Here is a 22834-nt window from a genome sequence, read left to right as displayed (position 1 = left end):
TGCCCCCCCTTCCCTCAGAGTCATAATTGGGGGGAGGGGCAGTAGCGGCGTTGTTGCCCCCCCTTCAGAATCATAAAGGGGGGAGGGGCAGCAGTGGGGTTCTTATTCCTCTCATCCAGTGCTTAATTTGTTCTAGGGCTTGCTAGGGCTAAACACTGGCACTTTTCGGCTTGGCCGTTCAGCGCCCCAGCACCTCTGAGCTTGCTGCATCAGTTATGAATGTAAAAATATGGCTTGAGGCCTGGCACCTCTTTTATTACAAATTAAGCTCTGGTTGCCCCCTCAGAGGCATAAAGAGAAGGGCAGCAGCAGGGGTGTTCTCCCCCCCACCCGTCCCCTGAGAGCCATAATGGGAGGGAGGAGGAGTGGCAGTAGGGCTGTTGCCTGCTCCAGAGGAGTAATGGGAGGAGCGGTAGCAGGGCTGTTGCCACCCCCCTTCCCCTACCCAGTGGCATAATGGGAGGGCAGGAGTGACAGCAGTGCTCTTGCGTGCCCCCCTCCCCTCAGTGGCATAATGGGAGTGAGGAGCAGGAGCCCTCCCATCCCCTCAGAGTTATAATGGGGGGGCAGCAGTGGGGCTGTTTACCTCCTCCCTCCACAGAAGCATAAGGGGGAGCGTGTGGTGGGGCTGTTCCGCCCCCCCCTTCGAAGGCATAAGGGGACAAAAAAGGCCAGTGGGGTTATTGTCTCCTCCCGTCCCCTCAGAGGCGTAATAGGTGGGGCAGGGGCAACAGTGAGGGGCCGTTGCCTTCCCCTGCTCTCTCAGGCATAATTGGGGAGAGGGGAAGCAGTGGGGCTGTTGCCCCTCTGCCCCTTCAGAGACATGGGGGGGATAATTCAGCTGGCCTGTAGCCAGCTCACAACCTACCCAGACATGGGAAGAGGGGTATGATGGATAGCAGCAGGCCTGTTGCTCCCTCACTCAGACATGAGGGAAGAAGGACAATATCAGTAGCAGGGCTCTGTATACTGCCCCCTCCCACAATGAGTGAGCAGAGCGACTGCATCTGAAGGGGCATTGCCTTCTCTAGGCATTCGTTTGGGGGAGGACCAGTGTCAGCATTAAGGTTATTGCCCTGCGACTCTCCTTCACTCAGGCCTGCTTGAGAGGAAGGGTACGTCTATACTTACCTCCGGGTCTGGGGGTAAGCAATCGATCTTCTGGGATCGATCCTGGAAGTGCTCGCCGTCGACACCGGTACTCCTGCTCCACGAGAGGAGTACGCGGAGTCGACAGGGGAGCCTGCCTGCTGTGTGTGGACCTGCGGTAAGTTTGAACTAAGATAGTTCGACTTCAGCTACGTGAATAACGTAGCTGAAGTTGTGTATCTTAGTTCGAAGTGGGGGGTTAGTGTGGACCAGCCCGAAGTCATGTCAGCAGGAGTGCTGTTGCCCCTTGTCAGACATGGGCGGGGGGGGGGGGCGCAGAGGGAGAAGAGGTGTTATCAATAGGGCTATTTCTGGCCCTGGACATGGGGGGAGGCCCTGCATTCTCAGAACAGATATTACCCTGCTTGGCCAAATGGGAGGTCAGGGCTTGATTTCAGATCATCATTTTCCCCTAGTCTTGTCTGTGCGTCCATGTATTTTGACTGGAGTGTAACATATCTGCACAAGTACAGGCTTATGAAGTCATATGGGAGGCTCAGTTAGTGCTTGATTGATAATCCAAAAGGAAGAGAGAATAGGTAGACTTGGTGACTTGAAAACAGTTGGTACATCAAAAGAAAACTAGAGGGGAGGATTGAAGACTTTCAGTAAAATATTGTAGCATATATTCATCCTCACCATCACCAGTTGAACAGGGATTTTGTTTCCTGGGGGCATGAAAGGAATCTCTTCCTCCATAATTTCAGATGGGGCAAATTCAGATATTTTAGGCAGGGAGGTTTTATTTGGATTTCCTTTCAGCTATTAACTGGACCTGCAGAGAATGTCGAGAATAATTCCCACTTGAAGCAGTTCTTTTCTATATTTAATTTTCCCCTCATCCATATAGTTTTAGCTGAGAACTGCATGGGACTTCTTCCTCACTGAAATTGAGGAACCTCGATAGGGTGATAGCCATTTATACTTCTCTGAAGAGTAGAGCGTGTTGGATGCAGTATGAAAATTTAAGGTGTAGTTGAAGATACAGAATAAAATGAATCTGCTGAAAAGAATTCTTGTTTGAACATCATGGGAAATATCCCAGATAAACTTGCTTTCAAGAGGTTTCCCCCATGGACGTCAGAATTTAGGTAGACTATCTACACCAGGGGTCGGCAACCTTTCAGAAGCGGTGTGCCGAGTCTTCATTTATTCACTCTGATTTAAGGTTTTGCGTGCCAGTAATACATTTAAACGTTTTTAGAAGGTCTCTTTCTATAAGTCTATAATATATAACTAAACTATTGTTGTATGTAAAGTAAATAAGGTTTTTAAAATGTTTAAGAAGTATCATTTAAAATTAAATTAAAATGCAGTGCCCCCCGGACCGGTGGCCAGGACCCAGGCAGTGTGAGTGCCTCTGAAAATCAGCTCGCGTGCCGTGCCGCCTTCGGCATGCGTGTCATAGGTTGCTTACCCCGATCTACACAATGGTGCATCACCATGTACTAGGTTCCTGTGTGTTGATTAAAACTCAGTTTGCCTTTTTTCTTGGATCTTCATGATTTTTAAGCCTAAAGAAAGGGAAGCATTTGTTAGGAAACAGAAATATCTGACAACAGAGCACCTTCAACTTTAATACAGAGGTGTAGCCCATGGAAATGACAGGTCCCAACGTGCAGAAGAAGAAAATGACCGAGCGAGATAACTTTAAGAGGAAAGGTGACTCAAGAGACAGACATTGATAGAATGGATTAAGCAGTTAATTAGAAGAGCTGGTTCCTCAGTTTCATGGTTGTTGCATGAACTGCTGATCTTTGAAAGTATTTGATGGTGCAGATGATAGCTTGGAAGAAAAATTTAAAAAATCTTTTTGTCGTAGACAAACAATTTTTAAGGTTGGTTTTGTGGTTGAGATACTAGACTGGGACTCAGGAGATCAGAGTTAAATTCCTGGCTCTGCTATAGATTTTCTGTGTGATCTTCAGCAAGTAGCTTAGGCCAAGATTTCAGAAAGCACTCTGATTTTTGTCTGCTCTAATTAAGACTCCTTAAAGGGTCTAGATCGGGGTGGTGAAACTTACTGACCCGCCGAGCTGCATATGACAATCTTCAGAAGTTCGAGAGCTGGGGCGCACCTGTCAAGGCTCGGGGCTTCAGCTCCGTGGGAGGCGCCTGCCAGGGTTCGGGGCTTCAGCCCAACTCCGGCTGAAGCCCCGGCAGGTGCACCCTGCAGGGCTGAAGCCCCGAGACTCCCCTCCCTTCTGGGCAGAAGCTCTAGTCCCACCACTCCACTGCAAGGAAGAGGTCCTGAGGCATCCCTCCCCACAAGTCTGGTAGGTGGAGAATGGGCAGGAGCATGGGGAGCTCTGCGAGCTGCACTTTAACGGTAAAAGAGCTGCATGTGTCTCATGAGCCACAGTTTGGCCACCCCTGGTCTAGATTATCAGCAATTTCTGATAAAACACCTTCTGAAAACCAAGCCCCTTCAAAGTGTGTCAAGTTTGGGCACTCTAAATCACTATTATCATACTCTCAGTTCACCATTTCACATATGGAGAAAATACCCTGATCTCATTAGGGGCCCCTGCATGCAGCTGTAATACAAATAATAACGTTCCCCTTAAAAATGCCCATCTGAGACTTGACTAGGTTACACACACAATTTATTAGTGAAATCAAATCCCTTATTCCTCATAAATCTTAGTTGAGTGGGGATCAGAACCAAGCACTGCCAACTTTCATGTGGGTTTGAACTTCTACTTGGTTAATCTTACACTAAATTTAATAAAATGATCAGGTGGTCTTGGCAACTACGTTAGTTTGTATAGGGCACATACTTCAAACTAGAGTAGTACGTACATGGAACATATTCTCAGGTGAGTCTCTGGCTCTTCAAATCTCTCCTGAACCCTTTTGGTGTGCTTTAGTTTTTGTGTAATTAACACTTGCCTTCCCTCTCCTTCATCCACCTACCTCCTTCCACTGTCTCCAAGATATAAATTGTCTGCAGTAATCTATGCATCTTAATTTAATTTCAGCTGTTTTTTTTACTCTACGTAGTGGGCTTTTTTCCTACTTGTATGGGGCCCTATACCCATTTTTTTTCTAGTGTTATCTGTTTAATATTATTTAGACTAGACTTCAGAAACTTTAATCAGGACTAGGTCCCCACAGTGCTGGGTGTTTTACAAATACATGCAAAAACACAGTCTCTGCCCTTAAAGAGTCTTGTGATCCTTTCTTTGAAAGAGGTTACATAAATTATTTGGTAAATACACAGAACATCATAGTTAAATTTTTTGGTAAATTACACGATTCTTCTACTAGCAAACACACAATAGTGTATTGTCTGTATAAGTCCATGTAAGCGTAGGACATGTAAATCAACTAATGTATGAAACTTATAATGCAACTATGAAAATACATGATACTTGTGTCCTGGAACTTTACTAACTCCAGTGTTGTCAAAAAGCAGTACTATAAAATTTTTTGTGGGCTTTCATAATATTCTAACCCAGTGCGCAAATGTGTAATACTCTTTTTAGATTATTTTACTAACTGCAAGTGCTGTAAACTATTGGGCTCTGAGAATGCAGTTGTTCTGCCTCTGTCTTCCTGAATGATAAAGATTGTGGAGTCAGAACTTAGCTTACAGCTTAGTTGATGTATCTGTCACAATAGATTTATGATGTTAGAAACCATTTTCACAGTCACTTTTCTTACTGACCACAATTTAGTTTTAAAGAAACACCATGATCTTCTGTGGCAACTTAGTTTCATTGTGATAGACACTTAATTTTCTTCTTGTCCTTCTGATACTTAGTACCTTGTCTGTAGAACTCAAAGCTCTGTAAAACAATGTCATCTTACCTATATTGAACAGTGTCCCACATCTCTCTCCCTTTCCAGTGCACGGTGCAAGTGAAGCTGGAGCTGGGGCACCGAGCCCAACTCCGGAAAAAGCCCACCACCGAAGGGTTTACTCATGACTGGATGGTATTTGTCCGTGGCCCAGAACAATGCGACATCCAGCACTTTGTGGAGAAGGTGGTCTTTCGGCTACATGAGAGCTTCCCTAAACCCAAACGTGGTGAGTGTGCATGTTAACCATCATGCAGTCTCCTTTCTCTGGGGGATAGTCATGCAGTCTGGATCTGACATTGCACTGTTGTTTCTGTGGAACATTTTCTTAAGGAGAAACAAAACACACATTGCATACACTTGAGTCTTGAGCTTTGCCACCTTTGTTTGAGGAAGATTAGAGAGAATGTGACCTTTCCTCTAATGAAAGGGTCAAAGGTGAAATGCTTCCTCCCTCTCTTTTTTGTTACTGAAGCATTAGTATATGCGTGTTTTCAGAGCACTTAATGCCGAGAGAATGGGGACAAATGACTATCATGTTACATGGTGGGAAGTGCCACTGGTGGTTATGCAGCTGTCTTAAGGGTATACACTTGTCATGGTTATTTGTGAGACTCTCATGCTGTGAAAAGCAACTTGAAAGCTTATTGTTCTGTCTTAAACCTGTGCAGGTAATACATATAATGATTATGTCTGTCACAAGTTGGTGGCAATAAAATTGATGTATGGTAGGAAACTGGACTGCTGAACTAGAAGCAAATTTATAGAAAGACTTGAATAAAAGTTGCAGTTTGCTGTGCTGGGATCCTTGTCAGCCAGCATAATTACCTTATAACAAACATCTTTATGATGACTATACATCTTTGCTAACCAGATTACTGTGTCACCCAGCACTGAAAATGGTAGTTTGTTTGTTTTCCCCTTCTTGATTCACTTACCTTAAGATTCACCATCATGCCAACCGGCTTTTCATCAGAGAGAGGTTGGAATAGAGGGATTTTGCAGTCCATCTATGCTATTCCTAGATTGGCCTGAAGGGTTGTTTCAAATGACTCTTTCCCTAACCCGGAACAAGAGATTGTTGGCAAGGGCTGGACTGCACTGCTAACAGGTTATTTTAACAACTTTAAAATATTGTAGAAACAGTTTAGTAAAATAAAAAAGGCTGCCTGCCAAATAGTCTAAAAATTTGAAATCATTTCATGGTAGGATTTTAATGTGAAACCAGAGTTAAAATCAAGTCAATTGACCCTTATTTCAAAATGGCTTTTTTATTGTTGAGAATGCAGGGAATTGTTGGGTTACATCTATTGGCACCTTTACCATGGAGTAAGAGTTTGGAAGTGGGGAAATTAACTTGCGTGGTGTTAGGTTTGAGGAAATTGCCATTTCGTAATCAAGCTAATAATTTAAAATTCTTTGAGTGATGGTCCCTGTATGTATTCCATACGTGGGTCCACATGTGTGGCATGCGCCTGAGTTTGGAAGTGTTTGGTAGCAGTGTCCTTTGACCCGCACGTGCGTAGTGCGTCCCCTCCTGCTTGCGGCTGAGGGTATAATAGGTTGTGTGGGTTGACCTCTCTCCAGTTCCCTCTTACTGCTATATGGCCTGAGTTGGAACCCCTGTTCCTTTGTGTTCTTAGTTTTTGCAAAAAGAGTTACTTCTGTCCATTTGTTGTAGATAGTCGTATATAGTTGTAGATTGTAGTTTTAGAGTAGATAATTTGGTTAGTGATGTTTTTCCCCTGTTTGGGGAGTGTCCTCCCTCCCTAGGACTATGCCCTGGATTCTGGGTTTTAAAAACTGTCTCTCTTGCCCTCGCCCATTCTCTGTGGGCGACAAGCACCAGAGATGCCTTTGTTGCCTTGGCGAGGCTCACATCATGCCTTGCTGCTCCATTTTTAAGTTCTTCCCGCCCCAGACCTGGGAAGCTCAGGAGCTCCGCCTCCATAAGTTCCTAATGGAGTAAGCTGTGCGACCACATGCACGTTCGGATCCGGGACCATTGGATCCCCTGTACAGTGGCCGTCACCAGCACCTTGCAAGCCCCAGGTCTAGCGATATCGAAGACAAACAAGCTCCAACATGAGACACTCTCATGGGCACAAGAGCAGATCTTTGCTGCAGACTGTTCCCATGCGCAGCTTTTCCTACCTGAGCTGGGCCAGGTTGGACGAGATGTTGCGCATGAATCTGGCTGGACCAGCACACAGGCTTCCCTGGATGGAGGGTGAAGCTCAGTGCAAACAGGATTCAATGGTGACCCTGGTACCTGTGTGTCCGGAGTGCTCACTGGCATGCGCACCACCTATCCTGCCATTGTCCCCATGGCTCCTGGAGAAGCTGGCCCCGCAGATGCTACCAGGGCCCTCTGGTATCTCCACGGGCACACCAAGGACTCCTGGCTGCTTGGAGCCTCTCTTGTCAGCAGCAGAGCTGATGCTCCCATACCCACCATTTCCTCTCCTCTCTGGACCCTCGCTTGCCTAAGATGTCCCACTCTAGAAGACGAACCTCTTCTGCTGTTGCCGGACAGACCCCACACTGCAGCCCTCCTGTGTCACGGGTTCCCCCACTGCCAGAACTATCCTTGGAGTTGGAGGAGTTTTTGGAGCCAGAACCCTCGTTCTCCCTGAGGTCGCGCTGCAGTTCAGACTTGTATCCTCACCAGCATATGATCCAGCAGCAAGGGTCTGGTACCATTACCTACCGCATCCGCAGGACCTTTCCCCTTGGCCATCCTGGGCACCCTCGCACCCCTACTGCCAACAGCACGCACCCTCCCTGGCATCCTATCGTGCCGCCCCTGCTCCTCCACCAGCACTGTTGATCTCTGAGGAAGAGGCAGACGTTGAACTGGAACCATCTGCTCCGCCGGTCCCAACTGCTGCTCGCTCTTCCCTGGATGAGGCGCTTATTTCCCTCTCGCTTTCTCTGCCGGACAACCACTGGCAATATCAGGATATCAGGGTAGCAGCAGACCTGGAAATTCCCTTGGAGGAGATTCAGGACCAATAGATTCAGCTCCTGGACATTCTCCATCCTCAGAGGCCCTCTAGCATAGCACAACCTATTGATGAGGCCATCCTTCAACCAGTGTGGGCAGTGTGGCAGACCCCTGCCTCCTGTGCCCCCACACCGAAGTGGGCAGAGAGGAGGTTTTTGGACCTGCTAAGGGATTTTCTTTTTTCCCATCCACCCCCCAGCTCTCGTCGTCCACACCGCAGCAGAGCATGCATGCCAGCACCCACAGACGTCGACCCCTCCAGACCAGGCAGCAAACCACATGGACCTGCTGGGGAGAAAAGTATATTCTTCAGCAGCACTACAGTTCTGGATTGCGAACTATCAGGCTCTGCTAGCCATGTACAATTTTAATAACTACGTGAGGCTCGTAGAGTTCCGGGACAAGCTGCCAACAGCAGCAGTTTCAGTCGCGGGTAGACAAGGGGTGCCTAGTGACCAAGGTAGGCCTATAGGTGGCTGTGGACGCGGCTGATAAGTCCTCTCGCTCTCTCGCAACTAGGGTCGTCCTGCGATGAGATTCGTGGGTCCAGTCGTCCGGCTTGCCCAGGGAGGTCCAAAATACAATTGAGGACCTCCCCTTTGATGAGAACAGATTGTTACATGACAAAATGGATGAATCCCTTCACTCTTTGAAGGATTCCAGGGCCACGTTACCATCCCTTGGTGTGTGTATATATATTCTGGCGCCATGATGCAGACAACAGAGGCAGCAGTTCTGTGCTTGCCCCCCCACTTCCTACTCAGCCCACTACTAGCGTCCCCACATAGGCAGCACCGCTCTCAACAACCTCGCTTCCCCATCTCTTCCACAACTGCCTCTGCCATAACCACCTCCTCGACCTTCTCCCACCAGCAGTCAAAAGCTCAGTTTTGACATACCGATCGACACCTGAGAACCTCCCCTGACGCCACCTGTGGTGCCCCATGTTGTCTTTGGGGATCGTCTTGCTCTGTTTGCCTCCAATTGGGGCAAGATCAACATGGACATTTAGGTACTGGAGATCATCCACCATGGATGCTCCATAGAATTTCTCATTCCCCGCCCCGCATCAGCTCATTTCCGTATTCCAGGGAGCCATAGAACATGTCCCACCTTACTACATGGGGTGAGGCTTCTACTCACCATACTTCCTCATCCGGAAGAAGGGCAGAGGGCGCCGCCCCATTCTTGATCTTCGGGTGCTGAACACCTTTATCAGAAAGTCCAAATTCCGTATCGTGAAGCTGGCATTGATTATCCCATCTCTTCCCCTGTGGCTCTCAACATGAAGGATGCCTAATTCCATGTGGCTGTTCACCCAGCCCAATGCAAATTTCTCTGTTTTTGGGTAGGACACAACCACTACCAATTCCGGGTCTTTTCGGCATAGTGACGGCTCCGCGAGTCTTCACGAAGTTCTTCACTGTGGCAGCAGCACAAATGCACTAGCTTGGCTGTTTGGTATACCCCTACCTAGACGACTGGCTCCTTGTCGTGCTATGCTGATGGGAACTCACCTCAGCCATCCTTGCCCTTTGCGCTCTCCTGGAGTCACTAGATATTTGCGTCAATGAGGAAAAGTCATTGTTGATACCTACACAGACAATCCACTTTATTGGAGCATGGCTCAACTCCATCATGGCCTTTCTTCCAGTGGACTGATTCACAACACTGATGACCATTATCATGGGCCTGCACCACAGTCTGATGTTGTCTCTCTCTGTGGACATATGGCAGCCTGCACCTATGTGACACCACACATGTCTGCACATGCATTGCCTCCAGATGTGGCTCCTCTCCATCTATGGACCATATTGTTCCCCAGATTGTGCTGAACTCTCTCTCACATGGTGGACCGATCCTTCCAAGGCCATGGTTGGCACCCCCTTCATCCCTCCCACCCCACAGGCCACCATCACAACAGACACCTTTCTCGTGGGTTGGGGAGCCCATCTAAACTATCACACAGCCCAGGGAGTGTGGATACTACGGGAAGCCAGGATGCATATAAACATACTAGAACTGTGGGCGGTCTGTTTTGCATGCCAGGCATTTCTTCCTCTCATCCAGTCCCACCACGTTCAGTTGCTCTCCGACAACAGTTCAGCAGTTGTGTACATCAACAAGTAGGGCAGCGCCAAGGCTCCCTCCCTCTGCTCTAACTCCGTTCACCTTTGGAACTGGTGCATCAAGCACTATATTAGCTCCAAGCCATGTACATCCCAGACATCTAGAATTCACTAGCCGACACGCTCAGCAGGACTCTCTACCTCAACCACGAGTGGGAGTTGCACGACGCCACACTCTGGTACCTCTTTGACAAATGGCACACCCTTCAGTGGGACCTCTTTACCACTTACGAGAACCAAAAGCTCCCCTTTATTGTTCTAGGGGAGTAATAGGAGAGGACTCGCAGGGTGACACTATCCTCCTCCCCTGGTCAGGCGACCTCTGCTATGCCTTCCCCCGCCCCATTCCCCTCCTCCCACAAGTGATACGTGAGAACCCTTGGCACCGGGTTACCATGGTACTCGTAGCCTTGTTCTGGCCCTGTCAGTTCTGATGCATGGACCTCCTCAGACTCTCCACCCACACACCGCTCTGCCTCCGAGCACTCCTGGATCTCCTCACACAAGATTGGGGCTGGATCTGGCACCCCAATCTGGGCCCTCTTCACCTCCATGGGCTGGTGTTTGGATGAGGCTCAAGGGTAGATAGGGCGTGCTCCAACCCAGCGCAACACATTTTTAACCAGAGCAGGCGGGCATCCACCAGGGCCTGCTACTGAGCTGAATGGAGATGCTTCACATCACGGGATCACCACCAGTGAGTGCAATATCTATACCTATCGTCCTTGACTACCTTCTCAATCTCAAAACGTCGGCAGTGCTCAGTGCCTTTCTTCCTCCCATGGGTGGCACCGCTCTGTTTACACACCCGACCACCATCTGTTTCATGAAGGGTTTACTTAATACCTTCCCACCAGTAGTCAAACCCACACCCGCATGGGACCTTAACCTTGTTCTCTTCACCCTCATGAAGCCACCCTTTGAGCTGCTGGCAATGTGCTCCCTCTCCCAGAAGGTGATATTCTTGGTAGCCATTACCTCAGCTAGATAGGACAGTGAACTGGTGGCTAGGATGGCAGACCCCCCCCCCCCACACACACACACTGTATTCCACAAGGACAAAATGTCCTTACGACTACACCCTAAATTCCTCCCAAAAGTAGTGTCAGAGTTCCACCTACATTGGTGCATCCTCCTACCTGTTTTCTTCCCCAAACCACACGCCTCCTATGCAGAGAGGGTCCTGCATTCCCTTGATATCTGCTGTGCACTGGCATTCTGCCTCTACAGGACTCGCTCCTTTTGCACATAGTTTTGGCAATTTGTGGCCATTGTGACTGATCCAAGGGCCAAGCGCTCTCCTCCCAGTGAATCTCCAAAGGGGTCTCGGGGTGCATCCACGCATGCTACACACAATCCAGCGTACCGCCCGCCTGATGGAGTCACAGCACACTCTACACGAGCACAAGTTCTCCTGGATACAGCAGAGACCGTGCGGAAAACTCCTGCCACCATTTTGGCAACTTGTAAATGGGCGATAGCATACTATCCCCCCACCCTCGAGACTCAGAATTTTTGTTTACCCATCCCCACCTAATTCCCTGGTGCTGAATGCCATAAATGAGCAGTGTAGACAGCATTACTCTAGGTCTGCTCCTTATGACAAGGACCAGAAGAGGTCCTTTTTGAACAGAAGGCCTACTCATCTGCAATCCTCCAGTTTTGAATCGCAAACTATCATGGCCAGGTATGACTACATGAATTGCAACAAGTTTGCATCCTTTATTGAGCATCTTCCAGAGGAGCATAGAGAATGCTTCCAGGCTGTCTTAAGGGAGGGTCTGTTATTAGCCAGAACCTCTCTCTAAGCATCTTTGGATGCTGGAGACGCTGCTGCTAGATGCATCTCCACAGCAGTTATGTGCAGGGCATTGTGGCTCCAGTTGCCAGGATTTCTGAGAGAGGTTCAGAATATAGTTGAGGCCCTCCTGTTCAATGGTCAGAAACTCTTTTCAGGAACTTCGGACGTGTCCCTGCACACCCTGAAGGACTCCAGGGCCACATTGAGGTCTTTCAGTGTGTACAATCCTGCTAAATGTCCTCTTATTTGTAGATCTCAAACTGCCCAGAGATTGCACCCAGTACAGTTCTCTGATTTTTACAGAACCACCGAACACACCAGGAAAAGAGATTCCAGAGGAAAAGAGCTTCCCACCCTCCTTCAGCTACTACCTAGTTATCATTGAAACAGCAATTTTCACAGGTTGATTGAGAGCTCAACTCTTCCCTCACCTCTAGTTTGCAAGCCGCAATGTTTTGCCTACCTCCCCACTTCTGGAGGCTGCCTTTCCTATTTCCAACAGGCCTGGCAGCATAGTACAACAGACAAGTTGGTCATAGTGGTTATAACATCGCGCTACACCATCTGCTTCACGTTTCTCTTCAGAGACCCCTTTCAGGAGACTATGGCCTTGGCTACACTGACGCTGTACAGCGCTGCAACTTGCTGCGCTCAGGGGTGTGAAAACGCCCCCCCCCCGAGCGCAGCAAGTACAGCGCTGTAAAGCGCCAGTGTAATCAGAGCCTGCAGCGCTGCACACTCGCTCGCAGCACTGCAAGCTATTCCCCTCGGAGAGGTGGAGTACTTACAGCGCTGCGAGAGAGCTCTCGCATCGCTGGCGGCACGACTACACTCGTGCTTCACAGCGCTGCCACGGCAGCGCTGGGAAGTCCTGAGTGTAGCCAAGGCCAAAATTGAGTCAAGAAGTATGCTCCCTCATTTGTTTAGAAGCCAATGAATGGGTCCCATCCCCTCACAGGTGGAAAGGGTTTTAATCAAAGTATTTTCTTCTGTCAAAGAAGGATGGAGAGTGGAGGCTGATGTAGATCTAAGACAACTGAAGAAATCTCTTCTCCAGAGGCAGGAGATTAGTTTTGGCCCTCAGCCTACAGGAGCCCTATTTCCATATAGTGATACATCCCACCACACAGGAAATACCTGCATTTCACCAGGGGCCAGGATTGTCTTCAATACTGAGTACTTCCCTTCAGCCTCTTTTCAGCCCTAAGGCTGTTCTTGAAGGCTTTAGCGGTAGTGGCTGCTTACCTTCATAAAGAACAACAGAGAGTCCTGTGGCACCTTTAAGACTAACAGATATATTGGAGCATAAGCTTTCGTCGGATGCATGCGCCCACTTCGTCGGATGCATGCGCCCACGAAAGCTTATGCTCCGATACATCTGTTAGTCTTAAAGGTGCCACAGGACTCTGTTGCTTTTTACAGATCCAGACTAACACGGCTACCCCTCTGATACTTCATAAAGAAGTAATTTTAGTCTTCCTGTATCTCAATGCCTGGTTACTCAAGGGCTAATTTTATGAAGCAGTACTAACTTCCACTCAGATGGCTCTCTCCCTCTTCCAGGAGTTGGATCTCCAGTTAAATGTAAAAAAAATCCAACTTAGCCCCTGTACAGAGAATACAGTTCATAGGGTGCATATTTGGATTCATTGATAGCCAGGCCTTCCTTCCCACAGACAGATTCATAACTTTGTCGAATCTGGTTGGGACAATTCAAGGAATCCCCCATAATACATTAAGGAACTGTTTGCAACTCCTGGGTCATATGGCAGCTTGCACCTTTGTGATGGAGCATGCAAGATTATGCCTCTGCTGTTTTCAGGGCTGGTTTAGGGGGACTTATTCCTCAACCAGAGACAGCTTGGACAAACAGGTTACCGTTCCTCTAGATGAAGAACTCCCTGGGTTGGTTGAAAGATCAATTCAATGTCTGCACAGGCGTCCATTTATCCACCCAGCTCCAACAATAACAGTGACAACAGATGCATCACTGTTATTGTGGGAAGCACACCTCAACATACTCACAACTCAGGGCAGATGGTCACCTGAGAAACTGGTCTTCAGATCAACTTATTTAAAACTCAGGGCAGTCAGGAATGCCTGCCTTCAGTTCCTGTCGCTCATCAAGGGCAAATCAATCAGAATCATGATGGACAAACAAGGAAGAACAAGGTCCATCTCTCTGTGTGCCGAAGTTATGGAACTGGTGTATTAGCCCATCAGATTGCTTTTTACCTTCCTGGAGTTCAGAATGCCATAGCCGATATGCTCAGCAGGTGCTTCTTCCAGGACTATGAATGGGAGTTGGACTCTCACATCCTTCATGGGATATTCCAGAGGTGGGGACTTCCACCACTCTTGTCTCTATCACAGAAAGATCAAAGAGATCCATGATCTCTTCACAGAGACTGCCAAGCTGGATCTCTGGGTATATTACTGCTTTCTGTGATGCAGCTGGTGTTTTGCCTCCCCAAAGAACTATGGCACACTTTATCAAATCACAGGCAATTTCCATGGTGTTATTCAAAAACATTCCAGTGTCTGAGATATGCGGAGCTCCTACTTGGGCTTCAGTGCATACCTTTTCTAAATATTATGGCTTAGTGTATGCTGCCAGATCTAGTGAGTCTGTTCTGGTGTACTGTCTTCAGTCTTTTGTACTTAATTCCGAAGCTCGCTTCTCCCTGTGAGGATACTGTTCGGGAGTCAACTGAAGTGGAGAAGCCCTAGGGACGCTACTTGAAGAAGACGAAGACGTAGTTGTTACTCACTTTGTGCAGTAACTGTGGTTCTTTGAGATGTGTGTCCTTGTGGGTGGTCCACTACCTGCCCTCTTTCCCCTGTGCTTCGGACTGTTCTTATTGGACGCTCAGCTAGAGAAGGAAGTGAGTGTGGTTTCCCCCATGCAGCCCTATATACCTTTGCAGCGCAGCATGAGGTTGTATAGGGTGCATGCGCAGGCCGAACAGACACTACTAACAGAAAATCTCTGATTGAGGGCTCGAGACCCACTTGCACCTGAAGCGAGCACCCATAGGGTGCACATCTCGAAGAACCACAGTTACTGCACAAAGTGAGTAACCTTTTATTTTTGAGGGTAGCGGGCGAGCAGTTTTCCTACCCCTAATTAAGCATATGATCTTATTCTGTGTTATAAAGGTCAAAGGTTTGCCCTGCATTGTCAGAGGCTCCTTTCTCTTCCTTGTAATTGCTCTGATCTTGGATATTGTTACATGATGTCTGAAGCTAATGTTTGTTTTGCTTTTTTCTTCTTAGTGTGCAAGGAGCCTCCTTACAAAGTGGAGGAGTCCGGCTATGCTGGTTTCATTATGCCCATTGAAGTATACTTCAAAAATAAGGTAGAGTCGTATTCGCCTAATTGTTTTGATTGCTTTGAACTGCACCAGACAGTTAAACTACTTGGCAAAAATGTGCTAAATTATGTGACCATTTTGTGTGGTTTTTATTGCTCTGATAAACAGAAATTGACTCTGATTGTTGGAAGTTATAGCAAGCTTTCTGCCAGACTTTGAAAGGAAACACTCCTGTCTGGTAGAGAGGATGTTATATAGAAAGGTAATATAAGGATAGTGTAGCAAGTTATGGGCTTGTCTAAACACAAGTTGGTATAGTTGTACAGATCCCCAAGTGGGGGTGCAGTTATATTAATATAAAGGTGTGTATACCAGAATAACGTATTTGTCTTGCCGTACAGGAGTAAACTATAAGCACCTTTTTATATTGGTTTAATGTCTTCCACACTAAGGATTGTACTGCTATTAAATTTTTTTTTTTTTAAATCACACCCTTAACCTAAATAGTTATACCAGTATTAATATGGTGTGTAGACACAAACCTAAGACTTGTGTGTCTTGGACATAGTAATTCACGATAGATACTATAGGTCTGAGTTTATGTTCACCCCCAAAAGAAAATGCTAACGACTTTAAATCTTAAGATTCAACAATAACAATGTGAAAGTTAAAATGTAGTACAGTATTAGCTGCATACAGTGGAGATAAAATTTAGTCCTGTCTCAAAAGTCCTATGCCACATGACTTGAAGAAGGTTACAGAGAAGGGATTTGTCAAACCAATTTTGCACTCGCTGGTTGTATATTCAATTTCAAATTAACTCTTTGTTGTGATTGAGTACTGAGCGTTCCCTTCTTTTGGTTACTACACAAAAAATTTAGTAAAAAGCAACAGAGGGTCCTGTGGCACTTTTAAGACTAACAGAAGTATTGGAGCATAAGCTTTCGTGGGTGAATGCCCACTTCATCAGACGCAAGTAATGGAAATTTCCAGAGGCAGGTATAAATCAATATGGAGATAACGAGGTTAGTTCAGTCAGGGAGGGTGAGGTGCTCTGCTAGCAGTTGAGGTGTGAACACCAAGGGAGGAGAAACTGCTTCTGTAGTTGGATAGCCATTTACAGTCTTTGTTTAATCCTGATCTGATGGTGTCAAATTTGCAAATGAACTGGAGCTCAGCAGTTTCTCTTTGGAGTCTGGTCCTGAAGTTTTTTTGCTGTAAGATGGCTACCTTTACATCTGCTATTGTGTGGCCAGGGAGGTTGAAGTGTTCTCCTCCAGGTTTTTGTATATTGCCATTCCTGATATCTGACTTGTGTCCATTTATCCTCTTGCGTAGTGACTGTCCAGTTTGGCCAATGTACATAGCAGAGGGGCATTGCTGGCACATGATGGCATATATAACATTGGTGGACGTGCAGGTGAATGAGCCGGTGATGTTGTAGCTGATCTGGTTAGGTCCTGTGATGGTGTTGCTGGTGTAGATATGTGGGCAGAGTTGGCATCGAGGTTTGTTGCATGGGTTGGTTCCTGAGTTAGAGTTGTTATGGTGCGGTGTGTGGTTGCTGGTGAGAATATGCTTAAGGCTGGCGGGTTGTCTGTGGGCGAGGACTGGCCTGCCTCCCAAGGTCTGTGCAAGTGAGGGATCATTGTCCAGGATGGGTTGTAGATCACTGATGATGCGTTGGAGAGGTTTAAGCTGAGGACTGTAGGTGATGGCCAGTGAATGTTCGGTGTGTTTGTCTGCTTTCCCTTTGTAGCTTGTGGAGCTCTGACCTTTATTACTGAAGCAGTAATGAGCTGGTGAGCAAGTCCAATACATTTCCCATGTTTTGCCACAGAGGGAGCACCTCTGACATAGCATTGGAAGCTTTGTTTGCCCAAGACTGCCATCGTTCTGAGGCTGGGACATGGGGGAGGCCAAGGCATGTAAAGAAAAGTGGGGATTGCAGTGCCTGGGGCATGAGCGTGGGTGATAGAAGCAGCTTTGCCCAGACCCACAAAAGTAATGAGATTTTAAATAGCGAAAGTTTGTGACTTCCTTCTGATTTTTTGAAAGCTTTTAGGTGAAAGCCACACCTTCCCCTTCCTGAACTCACTTCAGGTTCAGAATTCACCTTTAAATACCCAAACAAAAAATGTGATCCTCTCCCCTTTGGCAGCTGGGAGGGGACTCTCCTAATCCCTGGTGTGGGTGAACAGTCATTCACTTGCTCTTCACTTCTCTCCCCTATCACTGTCTTTTCCTCTCTTCCATTTTCCTCCCATTCTTTTGCCCCACTTGCATTCTCCCTCCATGCTACCTTATAATCACCTGTCTTTCACATGCCCTCAATCTCCCATCTCCCCACATTCTCTCTCCTGCACCCACACTCGATTGTCCTTCCTGCCCTCCATATTCTCTTGCTTTCCCTGTCTTCCTCCCCTATTCACATGCTCGTCAATGTCCCCTCTTTGCCACCTAATGGCATATAGGGCTGCCACCTTCCCTGAATATAGCTTGGTTTCACCCTTTTGGGGAACAATGGGAGGTGGTGGCCATCATTGCAAAAGACTACTTAAATCTCCTCCTTCACAGATATTAGGGACATGGTGTCCATCTTAACTGATAAAAGCAGGGGTGCTCTCTTTCCCATTGACAACAATGGGAGGCGGTAGCCATTTTGAGGGTCTTTGCAGAGAAGGAAATGCGAAGAGGGGAGGAGGAGAAGAGAGGAAAATCCCAAAGATCTGGAAGTGGAGGAGAAACAGAAAAGAAGATAAGGAAGAGAGAGGGCAGGATTACTAGAGTCTTGCAAATCTGCGGATATCTGCTTTATATCCGTGGACCATGTTTGCAGATCAGATGCAGATACAAATTTTGTGTCCATGCAGGGCTCTAAGGATTACTGTTGGCTTATAGGGGAGCATGCTTTCTCGCTGAGTGATGAAAGTGACGTTAAGGCACTGAACAAACAAATAACTAAATGTTTATTACTTAAAGGCTGTATCCTCCCCAAGATCTGTGTGCAAACCTACTGATGTCAGCGGCAGGTCTGCTATATATTGTGGGCACATATAGTCCTGAATTTATATCACAGTTCATGGGTCATAATTAAATATGGAACTTGGCCCTCACTTTCAAATGAGTTTGATGCCCCTGCTTTAGCTTAGTTAGAAGTTTTGGATTTGATACAACAATCAGTTAGTGAAATGCTCTGTAGCCTGTATCTATGCAGGAGGTCAGACTAGATCAGGGGTTGGCAACCTTTCAGAAGTGGTGTGCCAAGTCTTCATTTATTCACTCTGATTTAAGGTTTCGCGTGCCAGTCATACATTTTAACGTTTTTGGAAGGTCTCTTTCTATAAGTCCATAATATTATAACTAAACTATTGTATGTAAAGTAAATAAGGTTTTTAAAATGTTTAAGAAGCTTCCTTTAAAATTAAATTAAAATGCAGAGCCCCCCGGACCAGTGGCCAGGACATGGGCAGTGTGAGTGCCACTGAAAATCAGCTCGCATGCCGTCTTCGGCATGTGTGCCATAGGTTGCCTACCCCTGGACTAGATGATCACACTGATCTCTTCCGGTCTTAAAATCTCTGAATTTTGACAGTTTTGGCAGATGGTTGAAATGTGTCCACGTGGTGACTCAGAGGTGTTCGTCAGTTTTGACCCTCATATTGTGTTCCTGTAGGTGAATTGAGAATTACAAAGGGTTTAGGCCCTGTAACAATACCACTTTTAATAGCCTTTTGAAAGGTTGAGGGGTAGGAGGGTGGAAACAAACTGGAGAGGCAGTGGACCCCTAATCCACGAGGGTACATCTTTTTCATGGTTTACTTAAATTAATTTTTAATTCCAAGGTTAGTCTCTCCTCTAACTCTTCCACTTTCCCATTTGGTTAGTTGCTGAATTGTTGCTAAGATGGGAAGGTAGTGGTTGTTGGAGCCAGTGTACTCTTTACCTTTTGCATAATGAAGCATGCTGCCATCTAGTACCAGTGGAGAATCTTACTTTGAGAGTATCTTCAATGAGCTTCATCAGGTTCTTCTGGGCAGCCTGGTATAACGCTGCCAGTCAACTCTGTCCTCTGCATTTTCTCACTGCTCAGTTGGAGTTGGGAGAGTCAGCAGCCCCAGCACCACCATAGCTGGAGCATGTTTAATTCTGGTGCCTCTCTGAGAAGGCAGAGATGGCAGAGTTCTGAAGGTGTTGTTGGGAGCTGTTCTTACCCACCACCCCATGTGGCCCTGCCTTGACTATGTGTGTTCACCTTCACTATACTGTAATTTGGTTCATCATGGGTGGGTGAATGCTTAAATTCTTGTCCATTTGACTTGGAAAAAGATCCTAATGATCTGAAGGCAAATGATTTGAGTCCTCCACAATGTCAGAGTAGTCTATGTGGGCAATAAGACTTTCATACCATAAAGCTGGGGGGGATCCTTTCATTGGCTAATCTAATGCTGGTGGCCAGCTAGAGCTCCTGCCTCGGGAATCAAGCCTGAAAATCAAATGGAAGGTTCTCAGCAGATAATGTGAAAAGCAGTTTTGTGAAAGTGAAATTGACTAATAGTAACTGCCAATTCATTTGGGACTGTTTGACTGAAAATGTTAGCTTGCCCACTTCTATTTTTAAACCCTTTCTATTTCTTCCTGTAATTGGATCAGTATGAACTGGTTACAGTAAATGCATTGCAATCTTTCTCCTACTCCTTCCCCAGAAATCTGGTGGTATTGAAATTTCTCACAGCCTGCTGCTTGTTTCCAAATACATATATCAGAACAGCACCCACTTAAATCTACAACATAAAATATAGGGACGGTTTGTGGTTTTCAACCACTATTATTACATTGTGGACACTGACCAAATGATTATAAACTATCAAAACTAAAGAACCAAATACAGTTTCATGTTATACCAAGATCAGACAGAAGATATTAATGTGATAGGTATCAAAAAATTTTGCATTAAGACCTAAATAAAGTTTACTATCTTCAAACTGCAGTGTTAAAAAGAGAGATGATTTTCAGTATTTACATAACGGAATACATACAATGAAACTTAATTTATTCTCCATTACTAAGAAGGGAGATGGGTGGGGAAGGAGAGATACCAATTTGGTTCTTATCCAACATTTTGCTTTTATTTAAGAGTTTTTTTACTTTGTCTAATATTTGTTTTGGAAGAAAACTTCTTTTGCATTAGCAAGTCTCCTTCAGGGTTTGAGTTAATTGTTTATGGTGATCCAAAAGAGTATAACTAGGAGAAAAGGGATGGAATGAGCAAAGGAAAACTTAGGCTAAATAGCAGGAATCTTCCTGTCAGTGAGATATATTAATTTGTGGAATCATCTTCCAGGGAAATTGTGGAGAACCCATTTTACCTGAGACACTTAAAACTTTACTGAAGAAAGCACTTTTAAGGTGCTGTAGGGGAAAATTCCTGCACCGATTGGGGGTGAGAAGGGATAGATTTGACCCCTTTCATCTGTTGTTTAATCGTAGTATGCTGAAAAAAACAAGAATTTAGTTTACTATTTATTTTGTTCGTGCTTTAAATCCGAACACACTGTGAGCTTGCATTTTTCAATAGCATTCCTTTTCTGTTTCTTAATCAGCCCTGCAACATTTTCTAGTGGGCTGCTGATCAACAGAGAAATATTTGTATTTTTGTATTCATCTTAAATTCATATTTGTTGCTTTTAGCCATTTTCTTTTTGGATGGACTGGAGTTTGTTCAGTATGGGTATGTCTACACTATGAAATTAGTTCGATTTAATAGAAGTCGATTTTTTAGAAATCGATTTGATACTGTCGTTTGCGTGTGTCCCCACTAAGCGCATTAAGTCGGCGGTGTGCGTCCACAGTACCGAGGCTAGCGTTGACTTTCGGAGCATTGCACTGTGGTAGCTATCCCACAGTTCCCGCAGTCTCCGCCCCCCATTGGAATTCTGGGTTGCACTCCCAATGCCTGATGGGGCAAAAACACTGTTGCGCGTGGTTCTGGGTACATGTCGTCAGCCTCCCTCCTCCCCCCCATGGAAGCAACGGCAAAAAATCGTTTCTCGCCTTTTTTCCTGGGTTACCCATGCAGATGACATACCACGGCAAGCATGGAGCCCGCTCAGCTCACTGTCACCGTAAGTCTCCTGGGTGCTGCTGACAGATGCAGTACTGCAGTGCTACACAGCAGCAGCTCCTTGCCTTTGCAAATTGGCAAAGACGGTTACCAGTCATACTGTGCCATCTGCTGCTGTCATGGGTGCTCCTGGCCGGCCTCGGTGAGGTCGGTCTGGGGGCGCTTGGGCAGACATGGGTGCTCCTGGCCGGCCTCGGTCGGGGGCGCTTGGACAAAAATGGGAATGACTCCCCAGGTCATTCTCTTCTTTAAGTTTTGTCTAATGGAGATTCAATCCTGCCTGGAATATCAGGCAAATGGCCGCTCTGGGTCAGAGCCCCAGACATCCCGCAGAAATGATGAGCTGCATGCCATTCTAGGGGGTGCCCCTACAACAACCTCACCCATTGCTTCCCTCCTCCCCCACCCGTCCTGGGCTACCTTGGCAGTTATCCTCCCATTTGTGTGATGAAGTAATAAAGAATGCATGAATTTGAAACAACACTGACTTTTATTGCCTCTGCAAGCAGAGATCAAAGGGGGGAGGGGAGGGGAGGGCGGTTGGCTTACAGGGAACTAGAGTGAACCACCATTCTGCACTTGGGGTAGGTGCGACCACACGGTGCTGCCGACTGGGAGAGCAGCCTGAGGCAGAAGCCTCCAGCTGGCATGATATTCCAGGCAGGACTGAATCTCCATTACACAAAACTTAGAGAGAATGACCTGAAGTCATTCCCATTTTTGTCCAGGCGCCCCCAACCGACCTCACTGAGGCCGGCCAGGAGCACCCATGTCTGCCCAGGCGCCCCCGACCAACCTCACCAAGGCCAGCCAGGAGCACCCACGGGACGACGATGACGGCTACCAGTCATACTGTACCGTCTGCTGTCTGCAAGGCATGGGGATGCTGCTGTGTAGCCCTGCAGTACCGCGTCTGCCAGCAGCACCCAGGAGACATACGGTGACAGTGAAAAAAGGCGAGAAACGATTTTTTCCCATTGCTTTCACGGAGGGGGACAGCCTGACGACATGTACCCAGAACCACCCGCAACAATGTTTTTGACCCATCAGGCACTGGGAGCTCAACCCAGAATTCAAATGGTTGGCGGAGACTGCGGGAACTGTGGGATAGCTAGAGTCGTCAGTCGCCCTCCTTCCGTGAGAGCAACCGCAGACAATCGTTTTGCGCCTTTTTCCCCCGCGCAGACGCCATAGCACGGCAAGCATGGAGCCCGCTCAGATCGCCATGGCAGTTATGAGCACTGTAAACAGCACGCGCATTATCCTGCAGTATATGCAGCACCAGAACCTGCAAAGGCAGGCAAGGAAGCGACGGCAGGGCGGTCACGAGAGCGATGAGGACGTGGACGCAGACTTCTCTAAAAGCTCGGGCCACGGCAGTTTGTCCATCCTGGTGACAATGGGGCAGGCTCATGCCATGGAATGCCGATTCTGGGCCCGGGAAACAAGCACAGACTGGTGGGACCGCGTAGTGTTGCAGGTCTGGGATGATTCATAGTGGCTGCG

The 22834-nt window shown here is 47.0% G+C and overlaps 1 protein-coding gene across 4 annotated transcripts in view; it reads left to right on the top strand.

Moving 5' to 3' along the window:
- MLLT1 (MLLT1 super elongation complex subunit) overlaps window positions 1-22834 on the top strand; it is a 62235-nt gene that overhangs the window by 576 nt on the left and 38825 nt on the right. For all 4 annotated transcript variants that reach the window (XM_024205326.2, XM_024205324.2, XM_024205325.2 and 1 more), the window contains exons 2-3: window positions 5002-5182; window positions 15167-15249. In XM_024205326.2, coding sequence (XP_024061094.1) covers window positions 5002-5182; window positions 15167-15249 — 264 coding nt within the window. The remainder of the gene's footprint in view (window positions 1-5001; window positions 5183-15166; window positions 15250-22834) is intronic.

The sequence above is a fragment of the Terrapene carolina genome, unplaced genomic scaffold (assembly GCF_002925995.2).
Source record: "Terrapene carolina triunguis isolate 2854851 unplaced genomic scaffold, T_m_triunguis-2.0 Scaffold194, whole genome shotgun sequence".
Taxonomy (NCBI): Eukaryota; Metazoa; Chordata; order Testudines; family Emydidae; genus Terrapene; species Terrapene triunguis.
Note: the sequence above shows the minus strand (reverse complement) of the source record. Positions and strands in the feature narration are given on the sequence as shown.